The 22502-nt window shown below is 35.0% G+C and overlaps 1 protein-coding gene across 1 annotated transcript in view; it reads right to left on the reverse strand.

The window, feature by feature from the left end:
- LOC149797412 (minichromosome maintenance domain-containing protein 2-like) overlaps positions 1–22502 on the reverse strand; it is a 144396-nt gene that overhangs the window by 67302 nt on the left and 54592 nt on the right. The window contains exons 10-11 of the mRNA XM_089962202.1: positions 7037–7134; positions 427–444 (exon numbers count right to left, since the gene is read on the reverse strand). Of these exons, the coding sequence (XP_089818328.1) occupies positions 427–444; positions 7037–7134 (116 nt within the window). The remainder of the gene's footprint in view (positions 1–426; positions 445–7036; positions 7135–22502) is intronic.

Raw genomic sequence — 22502 nt, forward strand, 5'->3', positions numbered from 1 at the left:
CTTGCCCTCCTTGGGAACTTAACAAACACTATTAATAAAAAAAGTTATAGCTAATCTACAAAATACTTATCAATTACATGTTATGTGTGTGTTTAAATAAAAATATTTCCTATAAAGTTTGCAAAACTTTGTTCTTCATGGAATCCTCTGTAAAAAGTAAAAGCAGTTTTTGAAATCCATTTGTATAAATTAAACAGAATATGTGCACACTAAAGAATCCTAATATTAGAAAGTAATATTTATCATATGTTGCCTAAGTTCTCTTCCAAAGATACCCTTCTAATTGACAAAACTGAATTAAAAAGTTTCTCTTTCTTTTCATGTACTGAAATGTGCAGAATTATGGCAATATTTCAGTCAGCTTTTCATGACTTTTAAACTTGACAACTGGATGGACAATTTGAAATACTTTTATAATTTTCTTACCTTTTTGATGTTATTGGCCTGCAATGAAAATAAAATACAAACAAGATAAGTTTTTCATCTATGCATGTAACAGGTGTGAATGAATGATAAATGGAATATATACAGACTTTAACTTGGTGACAAACATTCAAGGTTGCTGGAAAACAATGTCAGCAGACACCTAGCAAATTTAATCTGCACTCTGTCTGACTCAATCTCATTTATCTCCAAACTTTATTTGAAAAGAGTTAAATCACATCCTTTAAAATGCATCATTCACTCTTCTAAAAAGTAATTCTGGTAATTCTTTAGTAAAGATCATCTCATAAACTATTTCATACATGTGAGCCTCCCATACAGCAGTAGTATATAGAAATGGGGGTTCTGGACTACTTTACCACTACCCGATAAAGAGTGATCTATTAAAGCCACCGATTTGTATATACTACTGTGAAATGGGGTTATGGACAACTCCAGCATGGGGAGATGGGGGTTCTGGACCACTTTTTGAGTGTACATCATGATATATTAGAGATGTGCTTGTTGTATAACGAAGATGTCTCTTCCATGAGTTATCCTTGGAGTGTTAATCGATTGGGATCTAGTGATGAGGTTCACAGTAGTACATATTCCAATTAAGTGAAGAGGAGTCCAAGGAGTGGATGAAGTGAATGGATGAGGCTATAGCATATGTGAATAAGGATCTGAGTTATGTTTCTGAGATGATGTATTGTGAGGAAAGTGATGAAGATTATGAAAACGAGGAGTGGGTGAGGTGCAGTCATAGTCATCAGCGCCCAGTACAGTGGTATAATCATCAGTATTAGATAAAGAATAAGCTAAAATGTGAACTTTATCAAATTTGAGTGTGTGTTCAAGTAAAAGTTTGGGAGGATGGGTCTTCACGTGCATGCAGCAAAATGTAAGATGATCTCTGGCAAGAGCATAGGTGAGGAGTATGACAAGATTATTTCAGAGGCATTGACGTTTGATGAGACAATGGCATCAAAGATGCTGTGGGAATCCACGAGCTGAATCGCTTGTTCAGGATAACCGTACCATTTGACCAGATACTTTTTACCTTTGGTGGAAATGACATTTTGATGCTTCAATGCCATGTGTGACGGTATTGGTCAACAATTTCCGGTAGTTTAAGCCAGTCTGAGATTTTGTTATAAAATTCACTAACATGATCTGCCCATAGTTTATTGAGCTTTCGTGCACCTACAATGCTATCCAATGCTTCAGCGACAGAACTTCCAGTTTTGCTTTTCAGAGAAACTACCCATGTGTATTTGCTGAACACATCAATAACCCTCTTGAGATATTTAAAATGATCATTGCAGGTGCTATAATCTCTCATGTCAACATCATCTGCCGACCAATTATCATCTGCTCTGACCGCGATGACTCTGCATCATGGAAAATGCTTGCATGCTAGTTTATGCAGCTCTTCTGCAAGAACTTTCAGTTCCAAAAGATCTTCTACTGACTTTTTCATTTTACCTCTGGATGTTTTCATGCCTATACCCAACTTATGTTTGGTTTCTATGATGCCACGCACAAGAGCTTGGTCTACGTGCTCTCTGAAATTTTTTGATCAAAGTCCTTTTAAGCCCCTCAGCATGACTCAATCACATCCCACTTTGTCATTGGGATGATCTTTGCAACAGATATCATGTTGCATCTTGATGGCATTAATGCCATTGTAGGGCTCTTGACAGGGCAGTGGCTGATTGTTTTAAGGGATTCCATGGTCCAGTATATTTATGTCCTGGCAACATCTATCCACCACATGGTCTTGGAGGTTTTCTGATCAGCGCATTGACATCCACAGCAATGGGGTTTTCCATAGAGGACTTTTATACAAGCTGTGGCTAGAAATAGATACTAGGTTTATCCGAAGGAATTTCCACAGGTTGTAGCTATCAATAGGTACTGGGTTTTTCCATAGGACTTTTATACAAGTTGTGGCTATATATAGATACTAGGTTTTACTATTTCTCACCTACCTATAAAAATACAATTAGTTACTATTGTCAAAATAATTGTATTTTTGCTGTATTGGTTTTTGTTCGATTGTTTGTTTGTGTATGTTGACCCTAAATAGTCATACCATGTTCAATTCCCATTGTCCCTATACAAGCCTAGCTAGCATGTTCCATTTCCCCTTGTCGCTAGAGAGACCTACCTTGTTCAATTCCCCTTGTCATTAGACACACCCACCATGTTAAATCCCCCTTGTCATTAGACAGGCCCCATGTTAAATTCCCATTGTCGCTAAACAAGCCCACAATTTTAAAACTGCACTGCCACTAGACAGGCCCCATGTTAAAATCCCCTTGTTACTATACAGGCCAATAATGTTAAAATCCCAATGTCTCTACATCACCCCCAACCCCTACTATCAAGAACTTCATATGATGAAAAATATTGTTCTAGATATAGTTAGTGAGTATTTTATCAGTCCATGAATAGGTGATATTCCTCAGCATCACAAAGAGATACCATGTAAACAGTTTGCTGTCCCTGTACGATCCCATTTTGCATCAGACAAAGGATATGGGTGTTCTGAGAAGCTGAACTTCAAGCCAAAGAAACGCGAGGCAGATCGGCTTTCTTTTATTGCAACTTGACTTAAAGAAGGAGAAAACGTTTACAGCTATGTATCATCAGGGGACAATGATATTATTCCCATCCATATTCTAGCTGTTTCATTGTACTTGCCATGAAAGGATGATGGGAATTTCAAGAATCTTGTCTATGTGGTCATCAAAAGGCCTGGAAGTGATGGTAAGCCGGATATCAGAGGAACCATCAGGGCTATTGAAATTATATATAATGAAGACAAAATATCAGTGATTCTAAGTAAATTTAAGTCTCTGCATGGATGGTAACACTTCATTCCCAACTCTTATGGAATCTCACACGAAAAGTGGTTGAAAGGAATATCTGAAAATAAAACTTTCAGGAGAAATCTCTTCAAGATTGGCTCAAGACCAGACTCTGGATATCTCATTGTAACCATTGACCCAGGGCTTTACATAAGCCAGTTGATTAACCTCTACTGAACTAGCAAGGATGATGATGAAAGGCTTTCCATGGAAGAAGACAGACAATTAAGAATAAACTGCCTGGAACAGATTAAGAAGTCCAAAGCTGTGGATGCCTCCAGTCATTGTATTACACAACATTTGCAAATTAATTATCAGCAGTCAGCAATATTTAGTCAGCAGTAGTGTCAGAGGCAGAATTCCCAAATTTTATGGAAGGTGAAGCTCTAAAAAAAGTTGATGGTGTGGTAGAATAGTCATACTTGTAATGGACATGTGGACCCAGTATCAGAAAAAAATATATAATGAAGACCTCAGAATTCCAGGGGAAGATTTTAAAGAAGCACTGACCAGAGCCTGGAATGTGATGGCAGAGAAAGCAATAATTAAATGAAACACTAGGAAAAGAGTGACAACCAAGAAAATGGAAGCTGATCACATCCACTCCAAGGTCAGTAAGTGGTGATAGGTGAGACAACTAAATGCAGATCAAGCAGATTCTGTATAAAATGTGTAGATGTCCTGAGCGTCCAAATACTGGATAAAATCAAACAGAAAATAATCATCTGCATACAGGAAGAAGGATCTTTGTATATATAAAATAAACAAACAAGTATTGACCTATAATAGCATAAGCATCACAAGAACACATAGAAAGATCAGGACTTCTAAACAGAGGAACAAGTGGTATGTAAAACTTCATTTCCCTATACATAATTTGATGGGAAATAAGGGGGTATATGATATATATAATTCAAATCTCCTTTAAAACTACACACTAACACACTAGAATGATTAGAACCAAATTTCACAGAGAAGCGATGTCATTCTTCGTTACGGTTGTTTAAATGAAATGTTCTTATTTAGTGTTGTGTTCCTGGAAGTAGAAACAGAATCATACTTTCCTGAAAAGATCTTCAAAAGTAATTTACAGATGAAGACTGCTTGCAATATAGCATAATACATCAGGGTAAATAAAGGTAAATGAGTTTAATCAATTATTTATTGGTGTTATAATTTGTTTTGCAGGATGCAATGAGACGTTCGATGATATAATGGATGCTTCAGACTTTGGCTGGACATGCAAGGAACACACATTATCTGAACATAGCTTGCCTGTTGATTTTTATTTGTTAATTGGATCTGTATATTTCCCAGTGTACTTGTACTATATCAGTTTTAGTCAGGACAATATGACCTTTTGCCTCAACTGCTTTTGAACTACCAAGGGTTTTCACACTGACATTTTATACTCACTATTGGCATTTTCTAGAGGGACTATATTTCAAATTTTCATTACGTTTTAACCATAAATATGTATACTTGTATATACGAAATAATTATGTGGTTTCACCATAACACAACAACATAAAAATATATACATTTTGTTTAAGGTTTTGTGTTTGCATTGTTCTTCCATTGTGTTGTCTGCCATGAAAAGAATCCTAGAACTCAATAGCCCCTGGCCAGTGTCTCAGGTTTGCTGAACCATCCTGTGTCATATTTCTTTTGTGGTATAATGACACCAATATAATCTGACAGGTTAGATAATTATCATTTATCCCAAGCAGGGATCAAATGCCATGCCCAGCTCTCATGCACCGGTGCCCCAACCCTCACAGCCATGCTCTCATCTCCAAAGAAAGGTAAGGACTGGAGCTGCGCAAGAACTCACTCACTAGGCATATGGAATTTAATATTAAGGTTATTTGCATAAACCTAGTGGAGTTCTATTGAGAAATGCATGGTGTATTCTTTAAATTATATTTGTATATCAGCATTTGCTTAACTAAATGTTCTTGTAACGTGTGTATGCATGGTGTGTGCGTTCAGCTGAATCTAAAGCATTGTCACATATTATAATTTAAATACATCTATTACAGAATTAAGTCGAGGAGAAAGTGGGCATGTGTGCTCTCAGAAATTATACATACTTTCAGTCATTGCAGTACATGTACTCCTAATACTGAATACACTGGTATAAAGCATATTTCTTCTATAAAATCCAATCCTATATGACATTTGTTGTTTGACTGAAGAACAATTATCCCATATGTTTTATTTTTGGTTTTGGTTAACAGGCAGAAGGACATTTTGGGTATTCAGTTTAATTTCCATTATTGCTTATCTATTAAAATTATGTTGCAGAATTTTCAACAGTTTAAAACACACTGAATCATTATGCTGATTTAAATCAGTATAAGATTTTTATTCAGATACAAATGTCAAATATATTTTTATTCTTTTATGAGCAAAGAAATCACCTCAATAAAATACAATATTACGACTCTACAGTCTTGAACAAAGTAACAGAAAAGAGCAAAAAGTTTTGCAAAATTCAACAAATAATTTCTTTCCCTAAAATACAAAGTGAAGATGTAACAAAAATAACTTAAGGTATTGTCAATTAAATCCCAAAAAATCCTATAAGTTCAAACAAAAATCCTAATGAGTAAAGTTCTGAATAAACTTTACTGGTATTATAAAAGTAAGTCCAATGCTGGAAGTGTTGATGTGCCTGTGATGGCCTGTGTCGTAGTGATATGCCAACAGTCTTTCGTTGAATCACAATAATAATATCCAAGAAAATCTCCTTATTTGAATTTTCTCCATAAATCCAAATCTATTTCCAAGAATATTATTTTTATGAGCACTTTGTATTTCCACAGAATAGTAACTTGAATTAAATAATTTAAATAAACAATTTCCATCACAGATGAAATATTGGACACAATAATATTACAACTGATTCTGCCCAGATCTTACAGCATGAATGAATAATTTCTAGATATACAAGATTATATATTTCTCTACTTGATCTCGGGTCATATTTTCAACAACAAAAAATCTATTACCTAATGGAAAATTTCATTCTGGAAGGTTCCAAAATGTTTACAGATAAAATTTTAGTTATAAATAGAAGGTCTGTTACCAAATGTATACTACAAAATGTCGCAACAACAAGTACATCACATTTCATAGAGAATTTCCAATGTTCTTGACTGAGATTGAGACAAACATGCTGTTAGAAAGCCATAACCAGTGTCATATCAGGTAGAAAAATACAATTATCAAGAGCATATAATAAATTTATTTTAAAAACTAACAAATAAAATTTACATAACACCATAAATGCCTCAAATAATTCCAGCCTTTCAAATACTTACTGACTGTAAATAACTTTATGTGAAGAGCAAATATCAATCGTTTACAAAGAATTTACTGCAAAATGGTAATAAGCAGGAACTAAATATATTGGATGAACAATGCATTGATGCTGCCCTTGTATAATATGTAATACATGTATATGTCTGTAGTTATAACTGACACAGGTTAATACCAATTTATATTGTTGCTTCCTGTGGACTTGATAAGATGATATGCATATTTTAATATTTTCAATTGTAAATTTGTTGAATAGCTGTAATTTTTGTCCATCTGCATACTAAAATTTGGGTCAATGAAATTCCTCCCTCTTTTGGGGTCAAAACTCCTTAACAAATTTTGGAATTCTCCTTAGATATCCTGTCCTGTCTTTTCTAGCATATGAATGCTGTATACTTAACAAAGTTCCATACCTCTACAGTTATGAGAATTTTTTCCTCCTGAAAATCTTTTCTAGTTAATCCAATAACATCAAACACTTCCCCTAAAGCCACCTGCTTTGTCAGATCATCTGTCACAATAAAAGCAAACAAAAAATAATTAAAATTGAGAATGTAACTGTATTTAGACCATGCAGAATTTCTATTGATATAAGGTTATTAATGAAATGAACATTAAAGCAATGCAAGTTGTTGTATGTGTGAGTCGTTGGGATTTTGAACATAGCTTTAACAATTTTCCAGTCATATCGCTACCAGTCATAACACTAACCTCTTAATGCTGAGTATCAAGTGCAATGCAGCTGTTAGTACCATTTTTTAAAGTTTTTAGTATGACTCAGCCGGGGTTCAAACCTGTGACCTACTACATCCAAGGCAGACACTTTGATCACTTAGGCCACTGGAGTGGTGCAAGTCTTTGTAAAGGAAGGTTACACACACCAGTGAGAAACAGACCAAAAACCCAAATGACTATCTGGTACAGTTGCTTTGAAAGTTGTTGCTGTTGTTGGGTGGTTTAAAGCCATTTTTCAGCACATGATAGGCTATATCTGGCGGCCAGTATTAATGGTGGAGGAACCCAGGAAAACCCCAGAAAGAACCACTGACCCACGAGAAACTACTGGCAAGCTTTCTCACATACCCATATTGGCCGAATCTATGACTCGAACCCATGCAGACAGAGGTGAGATGGCAATGATCCGTAACGGAGAGCGCTTTAGACCACTCGGCCACTCAGGGTCCCCTGCTTTGAAAGTAATTAACAAACTGAAGGTTACTTCCAATATAAGAGATAAAAACAGTTTATGACTAGTATTCAGAACAGTAAAAACTGCTAGCTAATAACAAACTCTCCTAAAACCATTTCAAAACCAGTTACCAATTAAATATATTGAATATATCTACATTTTTTAGTAGATCCATGGAAATATTTCACAAGGGATGCAGAAACATTGTACGTCACAAGTGTCAAAGCCAGAAGTGACAAAACAAAATGTTCCATTTCATAAATGAAATGACTCCATATACAATGTATCTCCTAATAAAACATATTTTTTCTCGTTATTATATAGTTTTTAAGACAAAACCATAAATTTTCATGGGTTTTCTCCATTCTGTACCTATGAAATTAACAACTGCATTATTACATTGATAAAAACAATTTCCTAAATTTTACAATAATTTTAGAACTGTGCCATTTTCCAAATGTAACTTTTTAAATGTCTTTCAGATTCTTTATTTTGTCAACATAATGACTTTATTTATATGAAAATGAAAACATTTTTGTTTTTATTAGTATTAGTAATAATCTGAACTTAAAAGCTGGAAGCACTTTGCAATATTAGATAACATTAAAAACATATACAATGACAGGATTACAAAAGCAAACACCAAGAAATTATAAAACAAAACATGCCAGCAATAATTAGGAAGTAAACATTATTATCTCTTTATGTCTGTTCTTGTGGTCGAAATAGGCTAGTTTTAAGAACACTCTTAAATGAGGACAGTGTCCTTGTGTCTAAGATCTATGGGCAATTCGTTTCACATAGATGGGCCTTAGTAAGAAAAGAATGTTGTCCAGAGGACTCTGTTGATGATGATGATGATATGGATTTAGTACAGTGCCTACCTAATCTTTTGAAGCTCTAAACACATTACAATATTAGATAACACATATAAACATATACAAGATTACAGAAACAAACACCATGAAATTACAAAACAAAAATATGCTGACATTAATTAAGGAATCAAACATTAGTAAGTCTTTGAGTCTGTTTGTATAGTCGAAAATGTAAGTATAAGAGAACTCTTTAATGAGATCACAAAGTCCTTGTGTCTAAGCCAATTTGTTCCATGTAGCTGGGCTATAGTATGTAAAAGAATGCTGTCCTTATGACTTTATTTTAACAGTGTGAACAATGAGAATGCGAGATTTGGATGGGGAGCGTAAGTTGCTAAATGAGCTCATGTACACATAGGTGAGGTCAGATATGTATATTGGACTGGAGCCAGTCAATGAAATGTAGCATAGTGAACAGATTTTGTGTTTGATTCTGGATCAAATGGGTAGCCAGTGAAGGTTACAGAGCAGGGATGGAGGTGGGAGAGGTCTACTCAGTTCTTCATACTAAAGGATGATCTGAGCAGTTGTATTTTGAACTTTTTGAAGTTTCTGTAGTAGATACTGAACCATATAGAAGTGAATTACAATAGTCCAGTACTGACAGTACTTAAGGAACACACAAGTGTTTTAGTGGCATCAAACAAAAGAAAATAATGAAAGGAGCTGATGCAGCCTTGCATATGTTCATTACATGTTGGTGTAATGAGAGTGTCTACTCAAGAGTGACACTGGGGTTTCATACTGACTGCGTAAATTTAATGTTGGCATTGCTGATACTTATTGTTTGAGGTAAAGGATGTGAAAGAGAAAGTCTTTATAGGGTGATCAAGATGGCTACAGTTTTATCATCATTCATCTGCAACTTGTTTCATATCATCCATGACTTCACATCGGAAATGCATCTCTCTATGCCTTGGACTGTAGCCTCAACTTCAGATTTGTATATTTGAGTGTCATTAACATACAATTGGTGAGGCACCAGATTTCAGTCTAAGACATTTGAGAGCAGCTGAGTGTAGAGAATGAAGAGAGTGAGGCTGAGAACAGAGCTTTGTGGAAAACAAAGCATAGATCAACTGGGCCATTTACATTTATGTAATAAAGGTTTAAATTAAAGTATTTACAACACTACTTAAATCATCTTAAAATATAATTGTTAGACCTAGGAAACTAAAGTCTAAGTGGAAAAGCAGGGAATCACCAATCACTAATTCTATTGCCATGGGCATCACTGTATTCTTCCAATGGGAATTTACACTGTACATGTAATTGTTTTTAATAATATTTTGTCATAGATATTTTCTTACAAAGTTTCATTCAGTTCTTAGTCCAGATTTTGAAATGAATTACTGTAGCAAAAAAACTGACTGCCTGCCTCAAAAAATATTATTCAACACATCAGATTTCTGAAAGCCACATCAATTACATAAAATAAGAACTAAACTTAAAGTTACAATAAAAAGAGCTAAATATTTACTGCCTTAATTTATTTTTATATTATTTTCTGTCATTAACTTGGAGGTAATTTTTTATTTCCATTAGTTTCACATAAAAGGTCAACCTTAGTCTTATCTACCTCAAAAAGTCTTGCCTATAATACACAGTAAAAGAAAGGGAAGAAAGCAAAAATGGTTGACTACATGTAGTTGTAAAAAAGAAATTCAGGCAAAATCACTCTCATAACAACACTTAGAACTCAGACTAAGCCAAAGATGTAGCCTAATTTCAGCCAGCCAGTTCAGTAATGCAATCCAACTACTTCATAATTACATTTCTCCATAACAAAAATTTACCAGAAACAGTATATTATATGCCCATCTCTATGTAGGCACTAGTTTAGTAAGATGGATTATTAAGAGATTATTGATCAGTGGGTTTTTAAGACTGGGTCTCAATGACTTTTAACTCTAGTCAAGCTATTATGGTCTGAAACCAAGTCTACTGTGCAGGAATCATTATTTTCTTAGATTTAAGATGAACTTGCTTTTTGACCTGTAAATCTATAAATTTGTTTCCTTACTCTAAGTCAGGGGTGCACAACCTTTTTCAGCCAAGGGCCAGATTGCATTTTCTAAGACCACTTGAGGGCTGCAAACACTAATTTCGTTAATGTAATTACTGTTGACAGGCCAGATTTGTGTGTTGTTTAAATTTGCCCTGAGGGCCAGACAGAACACGTTCGCGGGCCAGGGGTCACTGTGCACCCCTGCTTTAAGTAGAGATCATGCACATCAAGCTTTTGGTTAATGAACTGACTCTAAACCAAAAGTTACTACATAAAACCCATTTTTCTTTGAGTTACAGTAACTCTGACTTATGACTTTACAGCCTCAAAATGAATAGGTCTTGCCCTCAAGTGCAAGCCCTCCATAAACTTTCTTCAAGGTAAGCTATGATGAAGGTACCTGGTCATGAACTGAAAGCTCTGATCTGGAAGCAATTTTCATTTTTTAGCTGCACTGACCTTGATCTTGGAACTTTTCACCCTTAAATCAATAGGCTTCCACCTTACTCCAAGTGCAAGCCATCCCCAAAGTTTAGTCCAGGTCTGTGGTGCAGAACCAACTTTTTGTGTAGAACCAAATGTCTTCCATCAGTCATAGTGACCTTGACTTTTAACCCTTTTTTGATCCCAAAATGATAGGCTTCTTTACCCCAAGTGCAGGTAATTTGCAATGTCTGGTCTATGTCTGTGACATAAAACTAATGTTACTGTGAAGAAACCATCTTTCTTTTTTCAGTCAGCGTCTTCCTGACCCCATTACAAAGCCACCCACAGCTTTTGGTCCAGGTCCATGATGTAGAACAAATTTTACTGTACAGATGCCATTTTTCTTCATCTTTACTTAAACAATACAGGGGAGCCCCAAGTGGCCAAATGGTCTAAAGCACTCTCCGTTATGGACCACTGTCATCTCACCTCTGTCTACATGGGTTTGAGTCTCAGATTCGGCCAATGTGGGTATGTGAGAAAGCTTGCCAGTAGCTTCTCATGGGTCTGTGGTTCTTTTGGGGTTCCCCGGGTTCTTCCTCCACCATTAATACTGGCCGCAATGTATAGCCTATCGTGTGCTGAAAAATGGCATTAAACCCACTTATGCCGTGTTTAGGTTCTAGTAAACAGTAACAAAAGAAAGAGTGAAAACAACAAACTTTGAAAAATTTAACAAATAATGTATTTCTCTGGAAAAAACAACATAAAAATGAAGAAAAAAGAACTTATGGTTTTGAGAATCAAATCCAAAAGTAATCCAAGAATAATCCATGAATCAAATTTTAGAAGTCCTAGTAATGAAATGTTCTAATGAATTCAAGTTTGAGTTCCGACAAAATATCCAAAATGGAAGGCGATGACATATACTGTAGCCTTTATATTACGGATGTGTCTGCAGTTCTTTGTTGATCCACAAACAATATTCCGGTGTTTGAATTTCCAAATAAAATTTAAATAAATGTCTTTGTGCAAGAACTCTGTATAAGCACACAAATATTTCCAGGAAAAAGAATTAAATCTTTTGGAATCCAAATAATTTGAATTTAAAAAAAAATGTAACTACAAACTGGTCATGACAAAACACTTTCCAGTGTCTAAGGTAAAAGCCCAAACTGAGATTATTTCCCTATAGAGAAAGGTTGTACGGTCCAATAATGAGAAAAAATAAATACCTGTATGAGGGTCACATGATCACATTCCGGAACAGTTTAGAAACTATTTACATGTCCAACATCACATATTCCAGTACAGTCTTGATCTCACTATTATCATTCACACATTAAGAATGAATTTTACAAAAAGAAGTTGTTTACTTGATTCTCAGTTAAGGCCAGGATCTAGGTCAGCAAATGATACAAAGTTTGGTGTTTACGACTAAATAATCTGGTCAAACTTATTTCTGGAGAGTATCAAATTCCTAGTAAACAAAATTACATTACTTTGACAAGTAATGAATATAAAAATAAAAAGATTTTAAAACTTACAATTAAATTAAATCAAATATACATAACAACCCCACAACAACAACAACAATAACAACTTAAACATCACCTTTGACCTTTCTGGCTCCAAAATCACTAAGGTTTTTCCATAGCCCATATGCAAGCTATTTCCAAAGTAGTGGAGGACTTGTTATTGTTCAGTTGGATGCTTTTCTGTATAAATTTCCAGCGCTGTTGATCAAATATGTTAGAGAAAGAAATAAAAACAATTGTTTCAAGATTTCTATATTTTTTGTATTTCATCAATCTCTGATGGCACATTAACTTCACTTGTTCAATATTTAAAACCCTTTGTACACATTTAGGATGCTTTCTCTCAAAGTTGGTCAAATTATGGTTAGCAGCTGTCTTGAGATAAAGTTGTTTTTCCTGTTTTGATAATATGGCCATACTTAAGGGGCTCTACTGCATAAATTTGCAAAAATTTTAACTTTGCTTTCATTTTCTGTTTGATTAGAAATGTCAAATTTTTTAAATCTAATAAGGCTGAAAATAATATTTGAAGGTGGCCAAACTTTGACGTATATAGGATTTTCTTCTAAACATAGAGCTTGACCACACTAATATGATCACGTGATAAATCAAACTAGGCATGAGGGTGGATGCTGATGCTTTCACATTAATTTATGTGATAATAAATGACTATATACAGGTGGTGTGGATGGAATGAAATAGTTTTGTTACATAGTAATGTCTTCTCCTAAAAATATCAGTTTGAATAGGCAGTTGTAGAGCAGTGGATAAAGCATCCAAAAGTGTTATGGATTGAAAGTGTACATTGTAAAAGCTCTCATGCTCTTTCTCTCTCTCATAAAAAAAAATAATAAAAGGATGAGCCCTGTATATGTTTCTTTATGTTACACTAACATACTCATCCCAAATTCACACACAGTGTAGGTTAATGTTAACAAGTGAAGCCTTAGAGGAGTTTTATCATTGATAAATAAGACAGATTGATCCACAGACACAGATAGATCCATAAATGGACAAAGTAAATCCCATATACTGATAACATAATGGCATGATATTATCAATAAAACTATTTTTAACAGATCGTAATTTTTCACTTGTTTCACTAATTCTTTACCGACAATGTTGGTCAATTCTGCGCATCAGGTAATTCTGTGCAATGATACATCATTTGTGTAAACACTGGATCACATGTTATTTTTGGTCAAAAATCCATTTTGTATCAAGAAAGAATGATCATACTTTAATAAATAAAAGTGATATTCGTAAAGTGTACATAAATATCCAACATTTCGACTCGAAATAGATATGAAAATGTGATGATTTCTAAATGGCAACATGAAGACCCACTCCGTGACCTTCTTGAACCTGTAAACCAGAAAATACTATTTACTATGTATCTTTTACAATCATTCAAATAAATACATTATATAAAAGATGGAAATGTATACTTTAAAATAAATCTGAATCTTAATCAAAGTTTCTAATTTTGCAAGACGTTGTCCCACACGTACAAAATCGTCTGTTACCCAACATGTCAACTTCTCGCTAGAACGGAATTCTCAAGAAATTCTCCAGTGTATAGTCTGTTTCTCAATTCTTTAGTCATTTTGCCAAATAAACACAACATAAACACATTACATCCTATTCACTGTTGTTTCTCTTGCACATAATAGCTTATTATTTTAATAAAATGTTGAACTTTACTAATTTTTTTACAAGATCGGATTAGTTTGCTTAATATTTCTTGCCATTTATTGGCATTGTTATGTTGAAATTTGTAAAACTAGCTACAAGCCTGACCTAAATGCTCTACTGAAATGCTGACAGGAACAGTCCAAAGTAATGTATTTCATTCCTTTATCCCGATGGATAAACATTACATCTTTTCAAAGCTGTGTGCAGAATAGGCTGATATATCACGAGTTATGAAAACATAGGGGAACTTATCCCATGTGTCCAAAAAAAATATTTTAAACAGAATATTCTGGTGACAACTGCCTCTTTTCAAATGGTGAGCATTGCAGTATTTTATTTTTGTCAATCGGTCGAATTCGGTATGTGTTTTGCTTCAATACTGGAGGCAGAAACCTTATGTGCACAGAATTGCCTGACAGCATTGTATATATATATATATATATATATATATATATATATATATATATATATATATATATATATATCAGCAAATTCTGCGAGTCAGGAAATTCTGTCCAATGATATGTCATTTCTATAAACACTGAATCACGTGTTGTTTTGGGTCAAAAATCCGTTTTATATCAGGAAAGAATGATCATACTTTAATTAAGAAAAGTTATATTCATAAAGTGTACCAAAATATCCCACATTTTGACTCAAAATGCATATAAAAATGTGATTTCTAAATGTCAACATGGAGATGCACTCTATGATGTTCTTGAATATGTAACCCAGAAAATCTTATTCACTATATTATCTTTTAGAATCAATATACAAATAAATACATAACATAAAAGACGAAAATGTATACCTTAAAAAAATTCTGCATCTTAATCGAAGTTTCTAATTTAGCAAGACATCCCACACATACAAAATCGTCTGCTACCCAATATGTCAACTTGCTGCTAAAACAGGATTCTCAAGAAATTCCCTGGCATATAGTCTTTCTAAATTCTTTAGTAATTTTTCCCCATTAGCAAGACATAATTGTAAACACATTACATCCTATTCATTGTTGTTTCTCTTCCACAAAATAGCATATTGTTTATAAAATGTTGAACTTTACTAATTTTGTTAAAGGGTCAATTTAGTTTGCTTAATATCTCTTGTCATTTAATGGCATTGTTACGCTGAATTTTGTAAAACTAGCTATATACCTGACCTAATTACTTGACTGAACTGCTGACAGAAACAGTCCAAAGTAATATATTTCATTTCTATAACCCAATAGATAAACATTACATCTTTTCATGACAACATCTGTTTGAGAAATCTTTTTACTTGGCTGGAAATCTTCTTGGGCAGATCTATCATTAGATCAAGTAGACTGGTCAAGCAGAACTTGTCACAGTTGCGAACAGAATCATCTTGCAGTTCTGACTGTACAACTTCTGGGTTATTCTTTATACAGGACCATTGGAGGGTACACAAAGGCCCACAACCCCTCCCAAATGTTTGACAGTGTGCTCACAGACCAAGCTTCTGGGTCTGGAACTGGAGAAACAAAGGTGGGCAACTTGTAATTCCACTTTGTTCCAAAAAGACTGATCATCAGATGCCCCTAAAGTGTGCAAATCTGAAAACGACTGATTAATCAAGAGACCATTCAGTATGAATGATTTGACCCTTTCTGTGTAGTTTTTTCCAGTACACTGAGTCTGCTAAGAATGTGTCTGATTTGTACATTGATAATGTTGCACCAAATCGGAAATTACTAAATCAGAATGCACAGATTAGGTGATATGGTACCTATTTCAGGAAGTAGGTCATGACTATAGATTTGTCCAACACATTTGGAGTTGTTTTTCCTCCGAGTTGACCCTTTCAGAGCAAGAAGGTACTGATGACAGTGATGACAGCCTTCATTTTGAGAAGGCTGCTATGGAGAGGCCAATTCCATGGCTCCCACATACAGTCCAGCAATAGGTGGGCACTCCAACCATACCTAATGGTATCTGTATGTACCGTCATTTCCGACTGTTATTCTCCAGAGGAATCCCTGTCATGAGCCAACTTGATATGGGGCACTATTGGGCAGCAAGGTCATCTGTAAGGGGATCATAAAAAGATGACTGAATGGGATCAAGTCCACCACTACACAGAATAATCCGACAAATTGCAAGATCCAATTCTCTTGCTAAAATCAAAGTCCTGTTGTAAACAGTCTCAACAAGTTCAATGATCCACACTACAGGGAGGTGTACCACACTGAGGTTGGAGAGAAACTCCATACCCAGATGTTTCTGCTCATGAGAACAGAACTTACCATTTTTCTGGAGGATGTCATCCAAGTAAGCCACTGTCACTGTAGGTAGATGAAGTTGATGGGAATAGGGTGATAATGCAATCCATGATTTTGGTAAAACTGTGAGGCTGATATTTAGGTCAAAGGGTAGGGCTTGAATAAACCATGTTGCACTATTATTAAGCAAAACAGAAATTTCTGTCATTTGGGATGGATAGGGACATGAAAATATTCATTGATCAGATCAAGACTAAATGCCATACTCGTTGTTTCTGATGGAAAGACTTTGAAAATCTATATTAGGCTTTGCACTAAAATAAGGAAATCCCAATCATAGGGTTACAAATAATGTAACCCTACCACTGGGAATTCCTTGACGTCTTGGTACAAAAAACTCAGACATAGATTTTTTTCTCACTCAATTTTTTTCCAATTAAAGTAAAATAGCCCTGCATTTTTGCAATATAGTGAGCAGGTTCAACACATACATCATTATTCAGAATCTATTATTGCCAGTCACTTTTTTTTAAAGGTATTGTACTCTTTCATGAAAATCTGAGTAATTGTCTAAGTAGAATTGAGCTATACATGTATATGCCATTCTTAGAAAAGAAGAAAAAATGAAGAAAAAGTTCTAATTGTTACATGTTGGAAGTACTGCACCATCAGCATCTGGCAATGTGCTATTGTTTGTAAACACAGCAAATTAATATGTAAATGAGGGCAGTGGGATGACCTGTCAAACCCAAATAAATAATTTCTAAGCATAAGAAATAACAAACATAAAATATTTGCTATTTGCTGTATTATCACATTTAACTGATGGATGACAAATGAAAATAACAATAAGTAATATCTTTTATACTGATAACTTTTGACTTTCGTCAGTTCTAATTTAGAAAATCTTCTATGGTAGACAGGGGTAAGATGCAGTACAATACTGGGTAACAGTTCCAATGAAATGTGTAGTGACTGTGAGGAGGTTTGTAATTTTCTTGGAAGTTTATATTTTATGTCCTGGAAATATGACAAGTGTTGCTATTACTAGCATGATCATGCACTATATGGAACTCGTCTTGTAGAATAATGTGTGGACTGATGAATGAACCACTCTGATTGCTGAAGTGAAGTATTTTTCACTCGCAATACCATTAATATGTTTGATTCAACTGGAGCTATTTGGGAGTGTTTGATAAAGTTTGAAGAAACCAATTTGATGTTATTGTTCTTGTTGCTAGATTGTATAACAACTATATCATTCACAGTGGAAAACAAGGGTTTCTTCTTTTTAAAACTAGTTCCAAGTGCAAGGACACCATGATTGAGATGACTGGGTTAAGAAAACCAAATTATGATAAGAAAAGTAAGCTAAGCAAATCAGGTAGATTACTCTGTCACAGGGGTTAGAAATATTCATCCTGCCATCATCATCGTGAATTTCAGTTGCATAATGTATTGGTTGAGGCTTAAACTCAGGTTGATGATCAGCCTCAACTTGCTGTTCACCTTCTAGATAAGAAAAAGCCTGGAATAAAGCCCTGGAGAATGTGGTTTTTGCACAATCTCCACTGCCTGTTTGTCAATGAGTGACCCTATCTCTTACTGTCAACAAGCTGATCTGACGGTACATTGTGAAAAGAGGAAAGGAGGAAAGAGGAAGAGGATGGTTAAATGCACTCTTAAGCCCCTCCGAAATGACCTGAATCACCCATTTATTATGAGGAAATAGGATGATCCAGTGAGACTGGAATTGCTGGAGTCAGGCACCCACCTGTATGTCATCTGTGGGCGGTGGGAGTAGCAGGTCAAAATCTAGAGTTTGGACACTTGGAGGCAAAGAAACCTGATTACTTGCCTCCCCTGTAAGACTGCCTCCTTACTGGTTAAGCCAGTAAGGAGGCAATCTTACAGGGGGGCAATAGGTTATTGCTTCACGATATTAGGCTGGGATCTGAACTGAATGTTTGACTGAAAAGAATCCCTTGTGCCTGGCCCACCTATCATCGACCACTGTGGCAGGGGCAGATTAGTCCTAAAAGTCTGTGCATATTTTAGGCAAGTTGGAATGGCAGTTCCTGAGCTGCCTGCCTCCAAACATCTTCAATTTTACCCAACAGGGTTATCCATAATGCCAGAGTATGATGTAGATTGAGAAACAATGAGCGAAAACATGGATCCCATCTTCTCAGGTCAACATTTGCAGAGGCCATGGAATGGTGAGCTGCCCTTTTAATGACTTGAGCAATTCAGGCCATCACCTGCTAGGCATTTTAATTGCTTGATTGTTCCACGAGTCAGAAAATCACCAATGAAGTAAATCTAGCATCAAACACATGGTTTGGAATACATTCTTGTCCAGTTTAAAAAACAGCAGTGAAGATGAGTACAGCACCTAAATTTTTATCAAGAGACAGAAAATCTGAAAAGTCCTGTTGTAAATATGTAAATATCAATATGTAAGGCATCAGAGTGATTTTATACCAGCAAGATGAAAACATTGCTGGTACATGTACTTGTTTGATCCTAAAGCGCAATCAGAATTTAGAAAGTACCACTCGTGCCAAACGGAACTTACCAAATTAATTGATCTTTGGCTGAAGGAAATGGATAATGGACATATGACTGGGATTGTTTTCCTTGACAACAAGAAAGCCTTTTATCTTGCTGATCATGAAATTCTGCTGAAAAAGTTGAACTGTTACAGGTTCGACAATCCTTCTTTAAACTGGATTAGATCATACCTAAACCAAAGGTCTTAACAAGTAAGCATTGGCATTATTAGCTCTCAAGCTCGCATTATTCATTCAGATGTCCCTCAAGGCTCAGCTTTAAACCCTCTCCTCTTCCTTATCTATATCAATGATCTACCATTAAATAATGAATCCGCAAACACAGATTTGTTTGCAGATGATGCAACCTTGTATACATCTAGTTCTGATACTGAAGTTATCCAAATGAGATTAAACTCAGACCTTATTAGAGTCCAAAACTGGGTACAACAAAATAGGATGGTAATTAATGGAGGTAAAACAAAATGTATAATTTTGGGGGCATCACAAAATCTACACAAGTCAGGGAACCCAGAACTATCTCTTGTAATAAATAATCATCTGTTAGAAAATGTCAAACATGAAAAGCTTGTAGGTGTGTCCATAGATAATGATTTATTATGGAATAACCATATTGATAAGCTTTGTAAAACACCGTCATCAAAAATTGCCCTACTCAGCAGAATCAACAAATATTTACCTATGGAAACATGCAATCTATACTACAAGTCATATATTCTTCCAACAATGGATTATTGTCCAGATGTATGGGGAAACTGTGCTAAATCGGAGCTTGACACAATTTATAAACTTCAGAAACAAGCAGCATGCATAATTTTAGATGCATCTATTGATCATCCCTCAAAAACATTACCGGTATTTACAGAACTCAAATGGTTCACAATATATGACAGGATAGATTTTCACAAGGCAGTTTTTATATACAAATGTCAACATGGAACTGCACCAGAGTATCTTAAGGACTTACTCAGGCCTTTTTCAACACAATACCAGTTGATACCAATATCACATGGAAACCTTCTAGCACCAAAGTTCCAAGAACAGAGCAATTTAAAACGAGCTTCCAATACTCTGGTACATTTCTGTGGAAAAAGCTTCCACTACATGTAAAATCTGCTGAAATATTACAGTATTTAAGAAGAGATATCATGAGCATGTATGTGCTTCTAATAGATAATGGAATTTAGTATTTTAATACTAAACATTTTAAAATAAACAGTAATTATTGCTATCTTCATATAATGTGCATTGTTATACTCTCCTTAAGAGGGCCTCAAGGGAGAATAGTCCTTGACTAATGAGTCACCCTCTATAAATAAAGCATTATTATTATTATTAGTGTTGGCTCTAAGTATTAGTGTCTTAATTGCCACACTCACTATGTGTATTGTCCTGTTCTAGTTCAGCCTGCATAAATTATCCAGATGAATCATAATAGGTGTCATAGATGATGCAATACCATCATCTCTGTACAAATCCCAGTCCCTCCCCATACTGATAAGCCATGAACATATGGTAAATGGGTCTACTGGGCAAAAATGTAATTCCAGAATAGCTGGCCAGTTTGGCAGGAGTATGGTCAGCAGTGTTGCCAGCCATGTGGAAGGCAGTCAAGCCATTACCAGTACAGGCTGTACTGAGGGCATGAGCAGAGAGACAGATTTGTCACTAATATGAGTATATAGCCAAAGGCAAAGCAAGATGGATAAATCTGTCATTAATATCCCGTTGTTGGATGCAGACATAGCCATAATCATGGCTAGCTGGATGGATCTATCAATAAAGTCATCAAAATGGGACAGGTGGGCTGGGTGGACAGCCAGGACAGCTCTGGATGGCAAAATCATATTGAAAGATGGATTAAATGGTTCCAGCAAAAGTTCCATGTGCCCAGACTTACAGACAAGAAGACCATGACCAGACATGCAGAGGGATTTACGCCCAGTGGGCTACCTAATATTTTTTGGGGGACACTCCTCCAATAAGTTAGAAAAACCTGTAGAAGCAAGAAATGGTAAAAGGGTAACATTTGGCTTTAATTTAATAATTGTGTCATCATCTTTAAAAGGTGGTAGATTGTAAAACAAATGTTTTGTTCCCTCATTTTCAGTGAAGTAACTATAGCTACTGATGGTTTGTAAAACATAAATGTTTTGTTCCCCCATTTTCAGTGAAGTAACTATATCTACTTATGGTTGTAAACACTGGACTTTTGGTTGGAGAGTGGACACAGCAGAATCCCCACAAGGGTCACAAGAGCCGTTGACTTTGAATGTATGCTTAAGATATCAACATTATCTTTGCAAGATTTATTTCTTCTTCTTTGTCTGCCTTGTGTAAAACTGCAGTCCTGACTTCTGACAGCATATCACACATGCTGCAAGAAGAGATGAAGTACACAGGACTTGTGTATCTTCCCTTGCCTTAAACCTCTTGAATTTTATACACATGATTGACATGTATACTTAAATGACACAAGATGAGAAATCAAGGCATAAATTAACAACTGAGCATGTAAAGAAATTGCTCATACAACACCTGTTACTAATGGAACGAAAATAGGCAGACTGTCATTCTGTACCATAAAAGACAACATGCATTCAATGATAGCATGTTGTAAATGTGGTTAAATAGACAAAATTCATAGAATGTGAAAAATTCACACAAAAAACGGAGAAAAAAGTAGAAATAATGTATACAACCTTTAAAGGAATCATTATCACACACAAAAATTTCAAATTACAAGGTTTATGGCTAAACTTTCAGAGCTGCCAACTATGACGATTTTGGGGTAAATTTCACAACTCTCTACAGCAATTCACGGATTCACAGTACAGCATGCAATCATATCACAAATTCACAAATTTTCAATTGGCTTAAATCAGGAACAAAATAACCTTCATCCCACTAAGTGCTTTTCGTGACATCATCAATGGTGCCAATAAAGGTCTCATACTGAATTCTTCAAACAAACACCCAATGAAAACAGTTTTGTTCAATGGATTTGATTAAGATTAGATTATTATATAATGTGCAAGTATTATTTGAAATACCCATGTAAAAATTTGTTCCTGACAAAAAAATAGGCTATTTTAACAGCAAACAATGTTAGCCACTTTCATATTAGACTAGTATAGGAAATTTTGAGATAGTTAACGCTTATATATATATATATATATATATATATATATATATATATATACTTTATGGATATTTACTTCAACCATTCACATGATTAAGGCACACATGTTCGAAGTTTTGTTCGAGCAATGTGGACATTTTACAACATTTGATTTGGATAAATTTTAATGAATTTGTTAAACTGGGTGT

Source organism: Sinohyriopsis cumingii, chromosome 6 (genome assembly GCF_028554795.1).
Source record: "Sinohyriopsis cumingii isolate HCF-2022 chromosome 6, ASM2855479v2, whole genome shotgun sequence".
Lineage (NCBI taxonomy): Eukaryota > Metazoa > Mollusca > Bivalvia > Unionida > Unionidae > Sinohyriopsis > Sinohyriopsis cumingii.